We start from the raw sequence: 22,102 nt of genomic DNA, 5'->3' as shown, positions 1-22,102 counted from the left end.
GTTTTTCTTTTCTTTCCTTTCTTTAAAATGTTTAGTATTAACATTTTGCGAGCCCAATAGTGGGTTTTGCTTCAGGAAGCTGAAGACGCAGACATTTTGACAATGTTTCTGCGCCGTCGTGCTCCTCTGAATACTGAAAAATGAGGAATCCTTTTGAAAGTTTTTCTCTGTGCACAATCGCCGGACGTCAAGTCTACATAACCATTCCCCAGTGCTAAAATGTCTTTTTGAACAATTATTGAATCCTGGGGGATCCCCCTGGTTCCGTGGGGTTCCATAGTGTAGTGGTTATCACGTCTGCTTTACACGCAGAAGGTCCTGGGTTCGAGCCCCAGTGGGACCACGGGGTGTAACCTTGTGTTTTGTGAGCCAGGTGTTGGGTTTTGCACCAGGAAGCTGGCGACGAACCCATGCCTCAGGAATTTCTACGGCTTGTTCCCCGCCTGCTGCATCATCAGCCCGGTTTCTCTTAGCGCTCGGCGCTGAGTCGGCCTCCTCGGCTGCCCCCGTGTGGCGCCTCTCTGCAGGTGCAGGCGGCCTCGCTCCACGGAGGCTTCGCGCGCCCCTGCGCCTGCGCCTGTCCACTGCCTGGCCAGCCTGCTTCTGGGTTCCTGGGTGTTGCCCCTTGGCTCACCTACCTTCTTCTAAACCTTGCTTGGGCCATCTCTAAAAATTGCCACCACTAAGTCGAAGGACATCACGAAGGCCGCCTCTTCTTTGCTGATTAACTCCAAGTTCACTGCCCTCATGCTTAATTTATTTAAATTAAAAATGCTTTTTGAGGCCAGGCGCGCTGCCTCATGCCTATAATCCCAGCACTTTGGGAGGCCGAGGCGGGCGGATCACGAGGTCAGGAGATCGTGTCCATCCTGGCTAACACGGTGAAACCCCGTCTCTACTAAAAATACAAAAAAAATTAGCCGGGCATGGTGGCGGGCGCCTGTAGTCCCAGCTACTCTACTCGGGAGGTTGAGGCAGGAGAATGGCGTGAACCTGGGAGGCGGAGCTTGCAGTGAGCCGAGATCACGCCACTGCCCTCCAGCCTGGGAGACAGCCGTCTCAAAAACAAACAAACAAACAAACAAAGAAGCTTTTTGAAAAATTAATTTCATGCACAGGATTCAGAATACCTCCACGTATTTCACAGTGATGTTTCCGTCCCATCTTTCAACAGTTAGCTATTTCTTTTGTGACCCTTCAGAAATTGTCCATGCATTCACCAGTATACATGTACATTTACTTTAAAAGCCACTTCACGCTTTTTGTACAAAGGTAGCACACATAGGTACCGCTCCCATTTCTTCAACAATATTCTGAAAATCTTCCTATTTCGTTCATACATCTTCGCTTATCCTTTTACTTCCTGTGTTTGAATATATAACAATTCTTTATGCCTTTTGATGAACACTTAAATTGTATCTAGTCTTAGGAACAATGCGGAGCAGATTTCCTTGTTCCTTGGTTTTAGATAGGGCAATATGTAAAACAATCCTAGCAAAACCTTGAACAGGCACTTACATGGGTAGCTAACTTAATGTAATGTAATGACTCTATTATTATTTATCCCGTTTTACAGACGAGGGAGAGGAAGCATAGTGAGATTAAGAAATGGCCCAGGGTTACACCCCTGGTCAGGGACAGAACACAGTATCAACCCAAGCAAGAAGAGTGTTGCCTTTATGTCTTAGAAAAAATTTGATTGATGGCTGGGCGCACTGGCTCACACCTGTAATCCCAGCACTTTGGGAGGCCGAGATGGAAGTATGGCTTGAACCCAGGAGTTCGAAACCAGCTTGGGCAAAAAGGTGAGACGCCCTCCGCAAACCCGTCCCACCAACCTCCCTGCTAGTCCCCAACAACCCCGCCACAGCTCCTTTCAAAACAGCTTGTATCGAATTACACTCACTCCAATATGAAAGCCCTTGTTCTTCCTGTCTCTCTCAAATGAAAATAATTGAATTTTGAGTCAGCTGGAAATGGTTTATTTTGTGTTTTTTATTGTGAGTTAGGTTGGACTTTTTTTTTTTTTTTTCTTTGTTTTGAGATGGAGTCTCACTCTGTCGCCCAGGCTGGAGTGCAGTGGCACGATCTCAGCTCACTGCAAGCTCCGCTTCTCGGGTTCACGCCATTCTCCTGCCTCAACCTCCCGAGTAGCTGGGACTACAGGTGACTGCCACGACGCGCAGCTAGTTTTTTGTGTTTTTAGTAGAGACGGGGTTTCACCATGTTAGCCAGGATGGTCTCGATCTCCTGACCTCGTGGTCCGCCCCCCTGGGCCTCCCAAAGTGCTAGGATTACAGGAGTGAGCCACCGCCCCCGGCCACTTTGGGGTTATTTTAAGGGTTTATTTCCCTTTTAAACATAGATGCCTACACTTCAGGGCACTGTCTCCAGTGGATGGTGTTTCTTGAGTTTTCTCAGAGCACACCGAAGAGTGGGCTTCCCACAGTATAATTAATTGAAGCATATATATATATATCAGTGTATTCATATAATTCTTATTAAAACTTTCACTTTGCAAAATGTTACATATTCTATGTTCCTCTTGAAAATTTACTGAATTCTGGCCGGTGCAGTGGCTCACGCCTGTAATCCCAGCACTTTGAGAGGCCAAGGCAAGTGGATCGCTTGAGGCCAGGAGTTTGAGACCACCCTGACCAACATGGTGAAACCCCGACTCTACTAAATATTAGCTGGGTGTAGTGGTGCGCGTCTGTGGTCCCAGCTACCTGGGAGGGACCGAGTGAGCCCCTGGAGGTTGAGGTTGCAGTTAGCTGAGATTGCCTCACTGCACTCCAGCCTGGGTGACAGAGCGAGACCCTGTCTCAAAAAAAAAAAAAAAAAAAAAGGCCAGGCGTGGTGGCTCACACCTGTAATCCCAGCACTTTGGGAGGCCGAGGAGGGCGGATCACAAGGTCAGGAAATCGAGACCATCCTGGCTAACATGGTGAAGTCCCGGCTCTACTAAAAATACAAAAAAAATTAGCTGGGCGTGGTGCCAGGTGCCTGTACTGCACTCCAGCCTGGGTGACAGTGCGAGACTCCATCTCAAAAAAAAAAAAAAAAAAAAAGAAAAAAGTATCAATATTGATTCAATTGTTAACAAATGAGGGATAACTGTGGTGTTGGAGGGGTGAGGAGGTATATGGGAACCCTACAGTTTCAGTTTAATTTTTCTGTGAATCTAAAACTGCTTTAAGAAATAAAAGCCAGCCGGGCACGGTGGCTCACGCTTGTAATCCCAGCACTTTGGGAGCCCGAGGCGGGTGGATCACGAGGTCAGGAGATCGAGACCATTCTGGCTAACACGGTGAAACCCCGTCTCTACTAAAAATACAAAATAAATTAACCGGGCGTGGTGGCGGGAGCCTGTAGTCCCAGCTACTCGGGAGGCTGAGGCAGGAGAATGGCAGAGCTTGCAGTGAGCCAGAGGCCGAGCTTGCAGTGAGCCGAGATTGCGCCCCACTGTTGCCTGGGCAACAGAGTGAGACTCTGCCTCAAAAAAAAAAAAAAAAAAAGAAAAGAAAAAAAAAGAAAAAAAAAAAAGAAAAGCCGTGCGTAGTGGCTCATGCTTGTAATTCCAGCACTTTGGGAGGCCGAGGTGGGTAGATTTCTGAGTTCAGGAGTTCCAGACCAGCCTGGGCAACATGATGAAACCCCGTCTCTACTAAAATAAAAAAAATTAGCTGGGCGTGGTGGTGCACACCTGTAGTTCCAGCTACTCGGGAGGCTGAAGCACAAGAATTGCTTGTACCCTGGAGGCGGAGGTTGCACCGAGCCGAGATTGTGCCGCTGCCCTCCAGCCTGGGCAACAGAGTGAGACTATTGTCTCAAAAAAAAAAAAAAAAGATATTAACTTTTAAAAAGTAGATAAGGCAAAGGATAAAACAGAGTACAAAGTAAAGAAACACTCTTTTTAACTTTTATTGCCAAACATCACTTCTTGTAAATCCTAATTTAACTCCTCCCGCTTTCCACTCTGTTTTAAAAAAAACATTTAAAATAAATACCACTTTGGGTGCTGACAGGCTTCTGGATGTCTTTTGTGTTTTGCAAACTGCTTAAAATGAAATTGCCCCTTGCTTTGTTAAGGTATAACTTACGTACCGTAAACTGCACATATTTAAAGGGTACAACTTGAGTTTTCACACACACACTTACACACACACACACACCCCTGTGAAACTGACACTACAATTAGGATAATGAGTATCTCCATTATCTCCCAAACCTCATGCTCCTGAGAACTGCAGAACTCTCGGCATATAGCTCCGTCCAAACCCCTGAACTAGACCAGACTCTCACATGGCTTCTAGCAGCATAAGGCTGTGTCCTTAGAATGACCCCATCCCCCCATTAAGTGCCTGCCTGAGTAAGCTCAATACTGCCAGGAGAATTTACGGTTTGTTTTACCCAAACCCTGATGATAGGCCCCTGACCTCCCTTACTTATAGCATTTACCAAAAATGACTTATGATTGTGAACATGTATCTCTTAGAACTCAGAAATGTCTTTCTTAAGGACCTGGAAGCCATTCCTTTGAAATGTAATTATCAAAAAGGATGAAGCCTCTGTCTTCCAGTCTCTGCGGGAGGGTGGAATCCTAACTTTGATGATTGCCAGCTAGCAGACACAGCTGGCCTCATCGCATTGACACTGACGAACCGTTTGCAATTTTTCACTTCTCTGACTCTATTGAGACCTCACACTCGCCCATTCTTCATTCATTCTCCCTGTAAAATGCTCGAATCACCTCTGCACGAATCACAGTGGAGCCCAGCTCATTCCCCTACTGTCAGTAGTTACTGAATAAAATCTGTTTTTGCCGCTTTAACTAATGTCCCACTGTGTGTATCTTTGATGTGCCTTTGTATACTTTCCCTCCATGTTCTGCCCATACTGAGGCCAATGTCTGGCCCTACTGCTAACCACTGAGCTTTCTGGATTTCACAGTCCTTTACCTCTCATTGTTTCACCAGAGCACAACTTCTACTCAGCTAATTTACCACCTATGATCTTCCCTTTGAAGTTCAAGCAACACAAAGCCAATTTTCTGGGCTGACTCCCAATTAACTATTAATCCATCAGTAACTCAGTGAATGTCATCATTTTCAAACATTTTTAAGTTTTGAAAGGCCAGGTGTTTTCTTCAGAGTAAATATTTAAAAGTATTAAGAAAAATCAGAACACAAGATAATGCATACAAGTTTTTTTTTTTTTTTCTTTTGTGTTGAACTATAATCAGAAGTAATAGGGTACAGAGAAAAGACACCATCTTGGAAGTCACGAGCTTTGGATGCCAACTTGCATCATAGAGCAATGGTAGAATATTTATTTTTTCGAACTCCTGCCTCAGCCTTCCAAAGTGGTGGGATTACAGGCATGAGCCACTGTGCCCAGTCTCGAGAAAGATTTTTAACAAAGTGTGGAAAGAAGGGAGGTCTTTGTTAGCCTGGAGTTAGCTATAACATTCAAAGAATTAGAAATTCCTAAATGTAAAGAAGGAGCAAGCAGGTTGAAACAGTCAGTATTTTGTACCTTAAATCACAGCGGAGGGCTCCTATCCCCAGGGACTTCTGTTAGAAGGAAGCAACCTGTTAGTGCCCCTGAGGCTCAAGGGCCTCTTCTTGCCATTCCAGGATCGAGTGGAAAACTCCACCTCACCCCTGCAGATGCCATTTTGAATGTAAATGTGATTTGTTTGTTAAAGAGATTACTTGGCACCAATATATTCACAGGTCAGGTTTGTCTAGAAATAAAACCTTAGTTTTGAATGTGGTTTATGCAGCACTTCACTGGTACCTGTATTATGAAATTCTAAAAAGATGAAATCTATGACAGACCTATATTAGTACATTTGACTCAGGCCCAGGGGTTCCAGTTCTGAGGAGGCCTTGGTCTGGCTGGAGGATTAAAATTGGATTTCTCATGAGGCTAACGGAGCTTAAGCCTTGTAGCCCCTTATTTGTGGAGCCCAAGGCCCTGGGAAGAGCCCTAGCAATATGCTCACATGGTCACATGTTTTTGTAGAGCTTGCAATAGTAAAATATTATAACCACAATCAGCTAGGGCTCCTGTTTCTACTCTGAACTCTCTTCCATCACAATTCTTTTTTTGGTGGCTTTAGAGAGGTCACAGGCATTTTGGGGATCTAGTTAAGGTGAGGTTGAGTTAGGATACACTTATTTTGGATCTAGCAGCATGCATTTATGTGATTTGCAGTCACTTCCGTGTATTAACGTCAAGATTTTCATAGGCCAGTAAATGATAGAAGTAGGATTAAAATTGAGCTTAACATTCATATGCTTAACAATTAATCAATAAGCCTTGGGTACCTTTGCTTAAAGGTATGCTAATGTCTTCCGAGTCAACTTTGAGCATTTGACCCCAGTACCTACCTTCCTACCTGGCTCCAACACTTTGCTTTCCTTTCTTGGTTTTTCTTTTTCCTTTTTTGGTTACTGCCCTGCCCATACAGTGCTGTTCCTCCAAATTGAAGTTTGCTGGACCATGTCTGTGCTCATGCTCTTCCTCAGCCCCAAATGCCCTCAACTAATTCTATTTATGCTGGTTCTTATTCCATTTTTATTACTTTAAATTGAAATACTAGCAACAGGCCAGGTGCAGTGGCTCAGACCTGTAACCCTAGCACTTTGGGAGGCCAAGGCAGGCGAATCACTTGAGTCAGGAGTTTGAGACCAGCCTGGCCAACATGGTGAAACCTTGACTGTAGTAAAAATCTAAAAATTCAAAAATTAGCCGGTATGGTGGCAGTCGCCTGTAATTCCAGCTTCTCGGGAGCCTGAGGCAAGAGAATCGCTTGATCCCGGGAGGCAGAGGTTACAGAGAGCTGAGATCATGCCACTGCACTCCAGCCTGGGTGACAGAGCGAAAGTCCGTTTAAAACAACAACAACAAGGCCGGGCGCGGTGGCTCACGCGTGTAAGCCTAGCACTGTGGGAGGCCGAGGTGGGTGGATCACGAGGTCAGGAGATTGAGACCACCCTGGCTAACAGGGTGAAACCCTGTCTCTACTAAAAAACACAAAAATTAGCCGGGCGTCGTGGCACATGCCTGTAGTCCAGGCTGAGGCAGGAGAATCGCTTGAACCCGGGAGGTGGAGGTTGCAGTGAGCCGAGATTACGCCACTGCACTCCATCCTGGGTAACAGAGCGAGACTCCTTCTCAAAACAAACAAACAAACAAACAAAACAACAACAAAATGCAATACCAGCATCAACGAAGGTAAAATAAAACTGAAAACAAGAAAGATATTGATGACTATGGGATTGATGAGTATCATCAATTCATGGAGTGTTTAAGATTATTCAATGCTCTGGCTGGGCTCCGTGGCTCACGCCTGTAATCCCAGCACTTTAGGAGGCAACGGCAGGCAGATTGCTTGTGGCCAGGAGTTCGAGACTAGCCTGCCCAACATGGCAAAACCCTCTCTCTACTAAAAAAGCACAAAAATTAGCCAGGTGTGGTGGCACACGCCTGTAATCCCAGCTACTCAGGAGGCTGAGGAAGGAGAGAGTTCTTTGAACCTGGGAGGCAGAAGTTTCACTGAGCTGAGATCGTGTCACTGCATTCCAGCTTGGGCAACAGAGTGAGACTGTCTGAAAAAAAAAAAAAGCCTTAAAGTAAGTGATCAAAAGTGTTAACAGATCTCTTAGAAATAAATTAATGTTGGAGATTTCTATATTGTTTATACACATATATGTGTGTGTATATATCCCATTGTTTGAATACATAGCAATCTCTATATTATTCCATATTATTTGAATATATAGGTATATTAATATACCTATATATTCAATCGCATCAATAACCATGTGCAATCAGAAAAAAATAGTAAAAATACTTAACAATGGATTTCTTTTTCTTTGTCTCTTCAACTGAGGGTTGGCAGTTAAGGGCTATCTAGTCTACATCTGACTCTAGAACATATTTATTCTGCAGTATCCAAACTGCTACAGATACATACAAAAATCTAGATTATTTGCACGACTCCAGCTGTGTTTCTCATACCTCACATAGGCGGGTTTATAAGCTGTTATTGAAAAGACCAATACACGTGATAAAAAAAGAAACAATTCAAGGATCAGGGTTAAACTCAGATCCAGAGCATATTTAAGAACCAAGGGATGTGTGAGTTATCATACTTAGGGCCATCCAAATGCAGGTGGGGAAGGGGAGACAGCAAATCTGAATTGAGCTATTTTTTCTGGGTTCTTTGCTTGCTGCAGCTCATTTAGCTCTGACAGCAATATTTTGAGGTAAATCCTTTGTTTTACAGATAAGGAAACTGAGCTAGGAAAAGATAAGTTATTTGGTCAAGGGTATACAGCTAGTAAGTGGTGCAGCCATGTGGATTGGGATGATTCAGAATTCCATGTGGGTTTGATTGGAGATCTGCAGAAGAGCTGAACAGAGGCTCCTAGATTTCCTGCAACCTCTGCCTGTGTTAGGTGCTTGGGACAATCCAAGGTCACTGAATTGGGTCAGGAAAAATTGAAAATGAGAGGTGTTTGATGTTCCTTGGGCTCCACACATGGAAGATTAATATATTGGGAAGCAGATAAAATTTGCAGGTGGGGCCGGGCGTGGTGGCTCACACCTGTAATCCCAGCACTTTGGGGGACCGAGGTGGACAGATCACTTGAGGTCAGGAGCTCAAGACCAGCCTGGCCAACATAGCGAAACCTTGTCTCTATTAGAAACATAAAAATTAGCTGCATGTGGAGGCACACGCCTGTAATCCCAGCTACTTGGCAGGCGGAGGTGGGAGAATTGCTTGAGCCTGGGAGGTGGAGGTTGCAGTGAGCCAAGATCATGGCACTGTACGCCAGTATGGGCGACAGGGCGAGACTCTGTCTCAAAAAAAACAAAACAAAACAAAAAAAACCCAACAAAACAACGACAAACACTTGCATGGTGGGATGTGTGTGTGGTTCAGTAACTTTAGGTGAAAGAAAAATATGAGGCAGATCTAAAAATATTCTATCATTGCTTTCTGTCTTAAAAATGGGACGAATGGAATCCATTCATTATGTGAGATTCTGTAAAGAAGTGAAAGTGATCAAATCACCAATTCAATTGAAAAATGCCAAAATAGTGCTCTTCCATGCATAACATTTATGCACAACTAAAGATAAAAGATAGAGAGTGGAAGGATCAGTGGGAAGCCCTGTGAATGCATGTGTCCGTTTGCAACAGGAAAGAAGAAAACAGAGAAGTAGAGTTTATGAGTTTTCTCTTGTTTTTGTTTTTGGCAAGAACAAACTGAGGATCCTCCAGTTTGTTCCTTAGAAATATGCCTACGTAAATCCATTCAACTAAAACAGGGAATTTTATAGCATCTCCAACCTGGAGAACCCCTCGACTCTATTGTCCACAAAGCATATATTGCTCCCTTTCTCTTACCAAGTTGACCTGTCTATGCACTTCAAGTCACCTTCCTAATATTGAACAAACTAATTATTCTGCTCTGAACCACTACAATTTTTAGCTTTAATGTATGTGATTCTATACCTATCAAGAGCATCATTAGCATTCAATACATTTCTAAGTAATCTACAATAATACTTCAAAATTGGCTGTGCGTGGGTGCACCTGCATAGATAAACATTTAGACATACAAGCACACACCACAAAGCTCTAACTTAACGCAATGTTCTCATTTAAAGCCCCTACCTCTAATCCCTACCCAAGAAGCAGAACTGGCCATTTGTTCTGACTTTAGGAGTCATTACTTGTCAAGGACTATTCTCCTTTAAGGCAGACCTGCATCTGAGGGGTTGGTTGGTTCAGTGTCTTCTCCCCTGCAGGCTCCAAGAATCGCTTCTGCATGGCTCCACCATACTGCCCCACAGTGGGCCTGCCATGAGTACCAGTCCATTAGTCTCAGAGCCAAGGAAATGATCACCAAAGGGAATATATTTTTGGATGTGGCTTTTGAAGTTGAGCGGCCGGACTTTCCTATTGAGATGAAGTTCCACTGGGAGTTATTAAGAAGTCAGACATATACTGGTAGGTGTGTGCAACACACATATTTTGCTTTTGGAATTCTCCCAATGTAGGGGATGAGATGAATCCTTACAGACTGTGCTTAGAGCCCCAAGCTTTGCCTAAAGAGGTCATAGGGGACAAAACGGGAGTCTATCTTCTTAAGAGGTAGGAACTTAGGAAAAATGAATAGAACTCCTAGTATTGTGTGTTTTATCCCATCCTCTTTTTTTTTCTAGGCAGATGATTTGCTTGTTGTCTTTTTTTTTTTTTTTTTAAATTTGGAGATAGAGTCTCACTCTGTCGCCCAGGTTAGAGTGCAGTGGTACAAACTCAGCTCACTGCAACCTGCGCCTCCCAGGTTCAAGCAATTCTCCTGCCTCAGCCTCCTGAGTAGCTGGGATTACAGGCATGCACCACCATGCTGGGCTACTTTTTGTATTTTAGTAGAGACGGGGTTTCACCATGTTGGTCAGGCTGGTCTCGAACTCCTGACCTCAGGTGATCTACCCACCTTGGCCTCCCAAAGTACTGGGATTACAAGTGTAAGCCACTGCACTGGCCTGCTTGTTGTCCTTTTAATGTAGATAATCAGAGGATTGTAAAGTCTAGGAAACGCATTTTCTTCCTTGTTTTCCACCAAACTTCTCATGTGAAGAGAGGAAATATACAGACATATGATGTGTTGGTACTACTCATTCACGAAATATTTAATTGTGATATATTTTTTGAATACTCATCATCTTCCAGGCCTGAGGGTTCCGAGGTCCTAAAAGCAAATAATTTCATTTTTTCCCCTCAAAAACTCTTGATCTCAGCTCACCCCCAATGTAATTTTTGAAAACTCATCTCTGAAAACTGAGAATAGCCTCCAGCAACAGCCACTAAGGAACTGAAGCCCTCAGTTCAACAACTCATAATTCTGCCCCACAGTTGTATGCGTGAGTTTGGAAATGGATCCTTCTCTAGTTGAACCTTGAGATGAGACTGTGGCTCCCAGCTGACACCTTGATGGTAGCCTCTGAGAGACCCTGAAGCCCACAACTTAGCTAAGTTGTGTTAGATTCATGATCCACAGAAACTGTGACATAAAAAGTAAGTTGGTTTTTTTTTGTTTGTTTTAAACCACAAACTTTTGGGGTAATATGTTATGCAGCCATAGATTCCTAATATAACACTGAATGAATAATCTGTTTTATTGAGCAGGAACTATGTTGAAAACATTTTCTTTCAGACTTGAAAAACAAGCAATGCAAAAGCAACAACAAAACTCTGTAGACTTCTCCAGAGTAGCACTTCGTGATGGAATTTTGTGGATGCTTACACGTGGGTCCTGTGGTTCTGACTATACTAGCATCTTAGAAACTAAGCCAAAGCAATCTGAATCTTCTTTGAATTTCTGAAAGAAGACCCAAATGTCAGCATCACTCCTAAACTAGGATAACTCCTTTGACAGTGTGAATATATAGATGCATTTATTTGCTTATGAAAAAATACTGCAGAAATTTAAAAGAAGCCTTCCTTATATAGAAAAAACATAAAAGATGGTAGGACCAAGTTTACATGATCTATGTAGGTTAAGCTAGAATCAGTTTAATATTTAATAGTTTCCTAAGACAAGGCCTTTATCTAAAGCAAAATATAGATTAATCCAAGTAATTATTTGATGTTATATTAAAAGAGAAGTATATTTATCAGAAGTATATGACATCAAATAATTACTTGGATTAATCTGTATTTTGTTTCAGGTAGAGGCATCTTGACGATGCTGAGATCACCAGAATAACTTGGTGTTCTTTTGCTTTCCTTTCCTTTCCCTTCCCTTCCCTTCCCCTTCCCCTTCACCTTCCCCTTCCCTTTCCCTTTCCCTTTCCCTTTCCCTTTCCCTTTCCCTTTCCCTTTCCCTTTCCCTTCCCTTCCCTTCCCTTTCACTTCCTTTCCCTTCTTTTGGAGTCTCACTCTGTGGCCCAGGAGTACAGTGGCATGATCTCAGCTCACTGCAACCTCCACCTCCTGGGTTCAAGTGATTATCCTGCCTCAGCCTCCCAAGTAGCCAGGACTACAGGCACCCGTCACAACACCGAGCTAATTTTTGTATTTTTAGTAGAGGCGGGGTTTCACCATGTTGGCCAGGCTGGTCTTGAACTCCTGACCTCAGGTGATCCATCCACCTTGTCCTCTCAAAGTGCTGGGATTATAGGCGTGAGCCACTGTGCCTGGCCCAATTACTTTTCTTCACTTTATCAGATTGTTTTGCATGTATTTTTGATACCTTGTCTCTCACCATAGATTTATCTCACTTGGGTATGTTGCACACCTCTAATTTCAAATGTCTAAAACTGATCTGATCATTATCCAGAGCTGAATCCTTCCTTTCCTGTAGCTGGCTCTATCACTCTCCTTGTCCAAAGGATTCTGTATCTCTGAATTACTCTGACACTCTCTCCACTTCTCCAATTAGTCCAAAGCAGCTGCATGGGCAACTTTTGCTGGGTTGCTGTCATTTGTGAGATCCTACACTCAGGAACATAAGCTAAGATTGTGCGGAGTTTTGGTCACTTAAAATTCTTCCCAGTTGCAAAGGTCTTGTTTTCGGTAAAACCAACAGGGAGGTAGGAAAAAAGGTATCGTTGCAAAAAGTACTAGATGGTGAGGGGAACAATGATACTGGAACAAGGATGGAGCCACACAGGAAGTGGTGATTCGAAAGCTGCAGCTGGATCCAGCTGAAAACTAATTTGTGCCTATATTAGCATTTTCATACTTGGGGAAAGATATCCAATATTGGAAAATAATTCAGAACATTTTTGAGTGGTAGAAATAGAACACAGGAAATGTCAATCAGCAAAGAAGATGACATTGATTTCATTTTTGTTTAACTTTTATTTTAGGTTCAACAACAACAAGCATGTGTAGGCTTGTTACATGAGTAAATTGTGTGTTGCTGGGGTTTCGTGTACAAATGATTTTGTCACCCAGGTAGTGACTAGAAGGGCAGGGTTCCATGAGATAGAATATTAGGGTAGAGTGCCCAGAGAAGATTGGCCAAGAAGACAATCTTGATAGTGAGCACAGTACCTAATAGGTAGTTTTTTGACCTCACACTCTTCCCACCCTCCTCCCCTCAAGTAGGCCCCAGTGTCTATTGTTCCCATCTTTGTGTCCATGTGTAAATCAGTGGTTAGCTCTCACCTATAAGTGAGAACATGCGGTATTTGATTTTTTTGTTCCTGCTTTAATTTGCTTAGGATCATGGCCTCCAGCTGCATCCATGTTGCTGTAAAGGACATGAATTCATTTTTAAAAATGGCTGCATAGTACTCCATGGTGTATAATGTATCACATTTTCTACATCTAGTCCACCATTGATGGGCACCTAGGCTGATTCCTTGTCTTTGCTACTGTGAGCATACAGCTGAATGTGTCTTTTTGGTAGAATAATTTATTTTCTTTTGGGTATATACCCAGCAATGGGATTGCTCTGTCAAATAGTAGTTTTGGAGAACATTCGTTGCTAAAGGAGCTCCTGCATTAATAAAACTTGTTTACAACAAGCCCATGAAAAGTTTGGGAATAAGTGAGAGTTGCTTTCTATGACGATTGTCTTCTTGGCCAATCTTCTTGGGGCACTCTACCCTAATGTTCTATCTCATGGAACCCTGCCCTTCTAGTCTACTGTCATCCTAATCCCAGGGTTTACCTTTATGATTTCTCTCTTCCTTTAAGTTAAGAAAAATTTCCCCCCATCTCCTTCATTTCGGTTTGGCTCTCTGTGTGTTCTAAGGGTCTAGTTGTCTTTCCAGCAAACTTTTTCTTTTTTTTTTTTTTTTTGAGACAGGGTCTCACTCTTTCGCCCAGGCAGGAGTGCAGTGGGGCATTCATGGCTTGCTGCACCCTTGACTTCCCCAGGCTCAAGTGATCCTCCCAGCTCAGTCTCCTGAGTAGCTAGGGCTACAGGCGTGTGCCACCATGCTCTGCTAATTTTTATATTTTTTGTAGAGATGGGGTTTTGCCATGTTGCCCAGGCTGGTCTGAAACTCCTGAGCTCAAGCAATCCACCCTCCCTGGCCTCCCAAGGTGCTGGGATTACAGGCATGAGCCAGCACATCCAGCCCTGTAGCAAACATTTTTATGTATTAAGAGAATCCTTTTAAGACAAAGTCTTAATCTTTGTAATGTAACCCAATTGTGATTTCTTAGCAGTGAATCTTACATGTGGAAGAGATCACTAGAGTTTGTTCTTCATATTTTCCTTCTTTCTGGGAGCAGAGTTTGATTTCATTCTCCAGGCTCCGTTGCAGTTAGGTGAGGCAATGTGACCAAGGGCTGACCAATGCATGTGGTCATAAGTAGTTCACACCACTTCCAGGACTGTCCCATAAAGACACACCCCTCCCTTCCCCATAATTCTTAATTTCTCTCCCTTTCTCTATCTGCTGGATGCATGAACAGGATTATGAGGGTTTAGAGACTGTGGAGCATAAGACAGCATGAGCATATTCAGGTGAGGTGTCTCATGCCTGTAATTCTAGCATTTTGGGAGGCTGAAGTGGAGAGATCATTTGAGTCCAAGAGTTTGAACCAGCCTGGGCAATTTAGTGAGACCTCATCTCTATGAAAAAAAGGATACAAAATTAGCCAGACATGGTGGTGCATGTCTGTAGTCCCAGCTATTCAAGAGGCTGAGGCAGGAGAATCGCTTATTCTTAATTCTCTCTCTTTTTCTCCATCTGCTGGATCATGGACAGGATTCTGAGGATCTAGAAAATGTGGAGCCCAAGACGGAAGAAGCCTGCATTTCTGAATGACAGTGTGGCACTGTGCCTTCTTTCTGCAGACCAGCATTGGCCTGTGACATGAGCAATAAGTAAAATTTGTTATGGCTAACTACTTAGACTGTGGACATTTTTGTTGCAATGGTTGGCCTACTCTGATTGATAAATGTGTGCCAGCTGCTGTGGCTTGAGCTTTATCATAGTGGGGAACACGGTATGGTGAAGTCAATAGATCTTAGCAGAATATCAGCTGGATTGTCAGATAAATCTTCTAGCACTATCCCTGTCTCTTTCACAACAGAGACTGGCAAATTCTCAGGTTCACTAATTAAACTATCATGCTTTTTATACCCTTTCTTTACCTTCTAATAGATTGAGTGGCACAGGTAAAGGAGTGGTGAGACCCCTGTGTACAGAAACAATGGGAAATTTGGATCTGGCTAATCCTGCTATATAAGGGGGAGTCAGTTGCTTCCCATGCGAGAGCTTGGCATCTGCCTTTGCTCATTTTTTTCTCAAAATCAAAGGAACTGTCCACAGCCTCAACAGTGATTCTTCTTCTTCTTTTTTTTTTTTTTGTTGAGATAGAGTCTCGCTCTGTCGCCCAGGCTGGAGTGCAGTGGCACGATCTTGGCTCACTGCAACCTCTGCCTCCCAGGTTCAAGCAATTCTCCTGCCTCAGCCTCCCTAGTAGTTGGGATTACAGGCACTCACCACTACACCTGGCTGATTTTTGTATTTTTAGTAGAAATGGGGTTTCACCATGTTGGTCAAGCTGGCCTTGATCTCCTAACCTCGTGATCCACCCGCCTCGGCCTCCCAAAGTGCTGGGATTACAGGCGTGAGCCACCGCGCCTGGCAACAGTGATTCTTCTTTATGAACACTCTCACTAACAGCTTTATTTCCTTCTCCTAGGAGGAAATTATGTCCTTGAAGTGAATTGGGGATCCTCTCTCCTCAACAGAAATCATGGGCTTGTATTGTTCAGGTGGTCATAAATAGAGTTATTCTTTCCAACTTTTCTTTTAAAGGTCCAGTACCAGTATTCACCCTAAGAGTGTATTACGCCATGGCTGCACTGAGTTCACTGTTACACAAATGTGGCACAATCTCGCCTCATTTTCTTCCTTTGCACATGCTGGTTTCTTTTTGTCTTTTCTTTTCTATTTTTTTTTTTTTTTGACAGTGTCTTGATCTGTCACTCAGGCTGGAATGCAGTGAAGTGAACATGGCTCACTGCAGTCTCAATCTCTCCTGCCTCAGTCTCTCAAGTAGCTGGGACTACAGTCGTGCACCATCATGTCTGGCTAATTTTTATTTATTTATTAATTATTATTATTATTTTTAGACAGAGTCTTGCTCTGTTGCCCAGGCTGGAGTGCAGTGGTGTGATCTCGGCTCACTGCAAGTTCCGCCTCCTGGGTTCATGCCATTCTCCTGCCTCAGCCTCCCCAGTAGCTGGGACTACAGGCACCCACCACCACGCCTGGCTAATTTTGTTTTTGTATTTTTAGTAGAGATGGGCTTTCACCATGTTAGCCAGGATGGTCTTGATCTCCTGATCTTGTGATTCACCCACTTCGGCCTCCCAAAGTGCTGGGATTACAGGCATGAGCCACCGTGCCCGGCCTATTATCATGATTTTTTTGTAGAGATGAGGTTTCACTAAGTTGCCCAGGCTGGTCTTGAACTCTTGGGCTCAAGTGATCCCTCCACCTCAGCCTCTCAAAGTGCTAGGATTATAGGCAGAAGACACCTCATGTGGACGTGTACATGTTGTTTTCTTTGCTTGGATTGTTCTTTTCTTATCTTTTTCCCCTTGAAAATGTCTATTGGCTGTTAAATGTCTTTGGAAACTCTCAAGTAATATTGTGGCTACAGTTTCCCTAGCACTTTATTTATTTTTTATTTATTTTTATATTTTTTTGAGATGGAGTTTCGCTCTTGTTGCCCAGGCTGGAGTGCAATGGCGCAATCTCAGCTTACTGCAACCTCTGCCTCCTGGGTTCAAGTGATTCTCCTGCCTCAGCCTTCCAAGTAGCTGGGATTACAGGCATGCGCCACCATGCCCGGCCTATTTTTCTCTGTATTTTTAGTAGAGAGTGAGTTTCTTCATGTTGGTCAGGCTGGTCTCGAACTCCCGACCTCAGGTCATCCGCCTGCCTCGGCCTCCCAAAGTGCTGGGATTACAGGTGTGAGCCACCACGTCTGGCCTGTTTATATTTTTTAAAAAGTATTTTAGGTTATGCCTCCAGGAAGGTGACTACATTTAATCTTTTTGCAGCAATCTGAATCCCAGTACTTTCAGGCATATAGTGTATGCTCTATAAAAATTTGTGGAATGAATAATTGAATGTGAGTAGGGAAAGACTTGAGCGGATTTTGTCTTAAAGCAGTATCATCCACGTGGTCCCCAGCGTATACAATCAAATAACTTCTTTTAGGACTCGATGGTGGCCATAGGTATCTCTTTATTTTGGGCATGAACATGCTCTTTTCCCATTTTGAGAAAGTGAAATTTAACGTCTATCTTTAAATATGGGTACTATCTTATCCTGGTTGAATTAAAAACCTTTTCTGAATGTCCTAGCCGTTTCTTTAGTTTCCTCATGGCCAACTTCATTTCCTGATGTCTCAGTGTGTAGATTATAGGATTGAGCAAAGGGGAGATGACAGTGAAGGTGACAGAGATGGTGGTGTCTGTGGGGAGGGCAGTGAAGGGCCGGGCATACACATAGATGCAGGGCACGAAATGCAGGGTCACCACAGTGATGTGGGAGGTGCAGGTGGAGATAGCTTTCCTCCTGCCATCCCCAGTGTGAGACCGCAGCATCATCAAGATGACCGTGTAAGATATGAGGAGAAAGAAGAATATAAACCAACTGATTAACCCATTATTTGGAATCATCAGGAGCTCCAGAGTGAAGGTGTCAGTGCAGGCAAGTTTGAGGACCTGGGGGACATCGCAGTAGAAAGTGTCAAGAACATTGGGTCCACAGAAAGGGAATGGGAGCAATAGAGAAATTCGCGCTATGGAGTGGACAAAGCCCCCCACCCAGGAAGCCACGACGAGGCCTGTGCATTGCCCCCTACTCATGATGGTCATAAAGTGCAGGGGCTTGGAGATGGCTATGTAGCGGTCAAACGCCATCACAGAGAGAGAAAAAACGTCTGCTACCCCCAGAAGGTGGAAGAAGAACATCTGAGTGACACAACCACTGAAGGAGATGGTTTTTTTTTTTGAGACGGAGTCTCGCTCTGTCGCCCAGGCTGGAGTGCAGTGGCGCAATCTCGGCTTACTGCAAGCTCCGCCTCCCGGGTTCACGCCATTCTCCTGCCTCAACCTCTCCGAGTAGCTGGGACTACAGGCGCCCGCCACCACGCCCGGCTAATTTTTTGTATTTTTAGTAGAGACGGGGTTTCACCGTGGTCTCGATCTCCTGACCTCGTGATCCGCCCGCCTCGGCCTCCCAAAGTGCTGGGATTACACTCTGATAGATCAGGACCTTAGGAGCTGTGATGGAGGAAAAGCAGATGTCAAGAATAGACAGGTGGTAGAGCAGGAAGTACATGGGCGTGTGAAGGTGAGATTCACAGGTAACTGTAACCACGATGAGGAGGTTTCCCATTAGAGTTGTCATGTACACCAAAAACAGGAAGATAAATAAGACCTGGCTCAGTTCTCGGGACTGAGTAATTCCCAGAAAGATAAATTCTTTCACTGTGGTGTAATTTCTCTGATCCATTGAATCACAAATCCTTTATCAGGTTCATCTCTGAAAGAAATAATAGTGCAGTTAAATAATATTGATATGTCCTAAAATCTAGTGTTGTCTTTTCACTTACGTTTTGGCTCAGAATTAGGAGGAAGTTCTTTTTCCTATGCACTCACTGTGTCTGCAAGTCAGTATGCCACCAGTGGATGAAAGATTACCCAGGTTTTTGATTCAGTCATCCAAGGAGACAAAGTTCTCTCACTGCTGCTGCTGAAACAGAGGTTGCAAGTCCGTGAATCTATTCAATTGTACTTTCACTATAAGATCTGACACTTAAAATAATAAATAATAGGAAGGAATCTGAATATATGAAGAATTTCTGTTCATAAAAGCATCATTATGAGAATTCAAAGATGACCAGCAAATGGAGCAAGATATTTACAATACATTTATCTGAGAAATGACTCATGTTCAGAATATATAAAGAGCCTCTACAAATCAGTAAAAATGCTGGACGACCCAACCTCAAAATGGCAAAAGATTGAAACCAATACTTCACAAAAGGGATATCCAAATGCCAATTCAACTTCATTAGCTATAGCAATAAGCCACAATATACACGCCAGAATGGCTAAATTGAAAAAGATAAAAGCTGAAAAGATGAAAAAGTGGTGGTGAAGATGTGGAACAGTTGGAAATCTAATACACTGCTAGTGGGTGTGTAAAACTGGTATAACCACTTTGCTATTTGATTATCTCTGCTAAGACTATATATAGATATAGTTTTATATATACATAGGAGGATATCTATATATCTACATGTATGCTGATATATCTCTTTTAAAGGATCTATCTGTATATCATTACCTATATATCTCCTAAGGACATATTTCTACTTCTAGGAAATATGTACATATGTTCATCAAAAGACATGTCCTAGAATATTCATAGCAGCACTGTTATTTTTTATTTTTTTTGAGACAGGGTCTCACTCTGTCACCCAGGCTGAGTGCAGTGGTGAGCTTATAGCTCACTGTAGCCTCAAACTCCTGAGCTCAAGCGATCCTCCCACCTCAGCCTCCCTAGTTGTTGGGACTTACAGGTGCCTGTCACCACACCTGAATAATTTTTTTCTTTTTATTTATTTTTTTATGCTGGAATAATTTTTAATTTTTTTTATAGAGTTGGGGTCTCCCTATGTTACCCAGGCTGGTCTCAAACTCCTGGCCTCGGGTGATCTTCCTACTTTGGCCTCTTAAGATTGATTACAAGCATGAGCCACCACACCTGACCAGTAGCACTGATTATAATTTCTTCAAACTGGAAAATGACTCAGAAATCCATCAACAGTAGAAAAGATAAATAAATTGTGTTATGTTCACACAATATGATACAGTAATGAGAATGATTTACACTATACGTAATAATATAAGTGAATCCCACAAACATAATGTTGTGCTAAATAATCCAGGGACCACAGAGTATGCACTCTTCCATTTTATTCATATGTACAAAACTGAAGGGAGCCTAAGGGAGGCTTCTGGGTGCTGGTAATATTCCATTTCTTGATCTGGGTGCTGGTTTACACCAGCAGGCATATTCTGCTGGTGTAAAAGCATTCACTGAGTTGGCCCGGCGTGGTGACTCACGCCTGTAATCCCAGCACTTTGGGAGGCTGAGGCGGGTGGAGGCCCGGCCAACATAGTAAAACCCCGTCTCTACTAAAAATACAAAAATTAGCTGGGTGTGGTGGAGCGCGCCTGTAGTCCCAGCCACTTGGGAGGCTGAGGCAGGAGAATCACTTGAACACAGGAGACGGAGGTTGCCGTGGGCTGAGATCTCGCCACTGCACTCCAGCCTGGTGACAGAGTGAGACTCTGTCTCAAAAAAAAAAAAAATTCATTGAGCTGTACATGTATGTGCGTTTTTCTGTATGTTAGCATTATTATACTTCAGTATGAAGTTTTAAATAACAAACATAACATTTATCATTTATAACACTTTAATCTCATGTTTAAAGAATGAATTACATTTAAAGCAAAATTTAATGGACCACTCACTTTTGTAACAGTTACTTTTATACTTACATGGTTATAGTCTTCACCAGCTATCATCTGAGAGTAAACTTTTTGTTGTGTTGTTGTTTTTTTGAGACAGGATCTCACTCCCGTTGCCTAGGCTGGAGTGCAGTGGTGCAGTCGTGGCTCACTGCAACCTCCGCTTCCTGGGCTCAACTGATCCTCCCACCTCAGCCTCCCCAGTAGCTGGGACTACAGGTTGTACCACCATGCCTGGCTGTTTTTTTTTTTGCATTTTTACAAAAAGACTGAGTTTCACCATGTTGCTCAGGCTGGTCTCAAACTCGTGGGCTCAAGTGAACCACTTGCCTGGACCTCCCAAAGTGCTGAGATTACAGGCACGGGCCACTGTGACCAACCCAAGAGTTACCGTTTTATTTTTTACTCACGTATGGATTTGAGGTGTTCTTAAATTTTTGTGTTACATAGGTGACTGTGGTGTCCACACATAGTTCTTTCTCTGATTCTGGCTTTAATTTCTCTATTTCTTTTTTCCATTTTACTCTTCTAAACTTAGGGAAAAAAGTCCTTAAAAGACTATGCTTCCCTAAGCAGCACTCTTTCTTTTACTCACATGGAAAAATAAGAGCTCTCTTTCCCATTCCCTTGGTATTTATTCAGATTCTCTCAATCACCTCCCAAGGTATTTATGTCAACAATATGGGGTGGCAAGAATAAATGTTCAGAATAATCATCACAGATTTCAAGTCTCCAGAATCCTTGAAGGAAGAACTCCCTACATTGTACTTACCAGGGCTGGAAAGTGAAGGAATCATCCAAGAAGGTGCCTTTGGTTAATCTGGAATGCAGATACGTATTTTAGTAAATGACAGCAGCCCACTCTAGGAACTTTCTTTTGGATATTGCAATGATCAATCAATGGTTTTCAAATCTTCTGCTCAGGATACCACTGTGACAAGCCTAAGAGTGTCCCATATCACCTGTCCTCTCCCTCCCTCCCCTCTTCCTTTCCCCTGTTCTTCAGTTTTTTCCTATATTCTTTCTTATTTCCTTCCTCTATGTATGATTTCCATAACACTAAGGTGGTCTTTTTGAGGGAAAGGTGACTCAAATATAGATTCTTTCCTTAAGAAGTTTATAGTTAAGATAGAAAGATGGGCTGGGTGCGGTGGCTCATGCCTGTAATCCTAGCACTTTGAGAGGCCGAGGCAGGCAGATCACCTGAGGTCAGGAGCTCTAGACCAGCCTGGCCAACATGGTGAAATCCTGTCTCTACTAAAATACAAAAATTAGCTAGGCATGGTGGTTGGCGCCTATAATCCCAGCTACGTGGGAGGCTGAGGCAGGAGAATCACTTGAACCTGGGAGGTGGAAGTTGCAGTGAGCCCAGATGGCGCCACTGCACTCCAGCCTGGGTGACATGGAGACTCCGTCTCGAAAAAAAAAAAGAGTGGGTGGGGATATGAATAAAGAAATACAGTTTCACGTGTCTAGCAATGTCAGAATAAACATAATGAGGATTTCTTAAAAATCATCCGAAAGGCTGTAATCCCAGCACTTTTG

The 22,102-nt window shown here is 43.3% G+C and overlaps 1 protein-coding gene and 1 non-coding gene across 2 annotated transcripts; one reads left to right on the top strand and one right to left on the bottom strand.

Moving 5' to 3' along the window:
* Positions 1-270: 270 nt before the first annotated feature.
* TRNAV-UAC (transfer RNA valine (anticodon UAC)) lies at positions 271-343 on the top strand. The gene has a single exon. It is a non-coding gene; the product is annotated as a tRNA-Val (tRNA).
* Positions 344-17,329: 16,986 nt separating this feature from the next.
* Positions 17,330-18,530, bottom strand: LOC129488661 (olfactory receptor 4D9). The gene is made up of 2 exons (XM_055291191.2): positions 18,275-18,530; positions 17,330-18,042 (listed from the first exon to the last, which is right to left on the bottom strand). Exons 1-2 carry the CDS (start codon positions 18,528-18,530, stop codon positions 17,330-17,332), a joined length of 969 nt encoding a protein of 322 aa, XP_055147166.2.
* Between the last annotated feature and the right edge of the window lie 3,572 nt (positions 18,531-22,102).

Source organism: Symphalangus syndactylus, chromosome 1 (genome assembly GCF_028878055.3).
Source record: "Symphalangus syndactylus isolate Jambi chromosome 1, NHGRI_mSymSyn1-v2.1_pri, whole genome shotgun sequence".
NCBI lineage: Eukaryota > Metazoa > Chordata > Mammalia > Primates > Hylobatidae > Symphalangus > Symphalangus syndactylus.
This window is presented reverse-complemented; position numbering and strand designations above follow the sequence as displayed.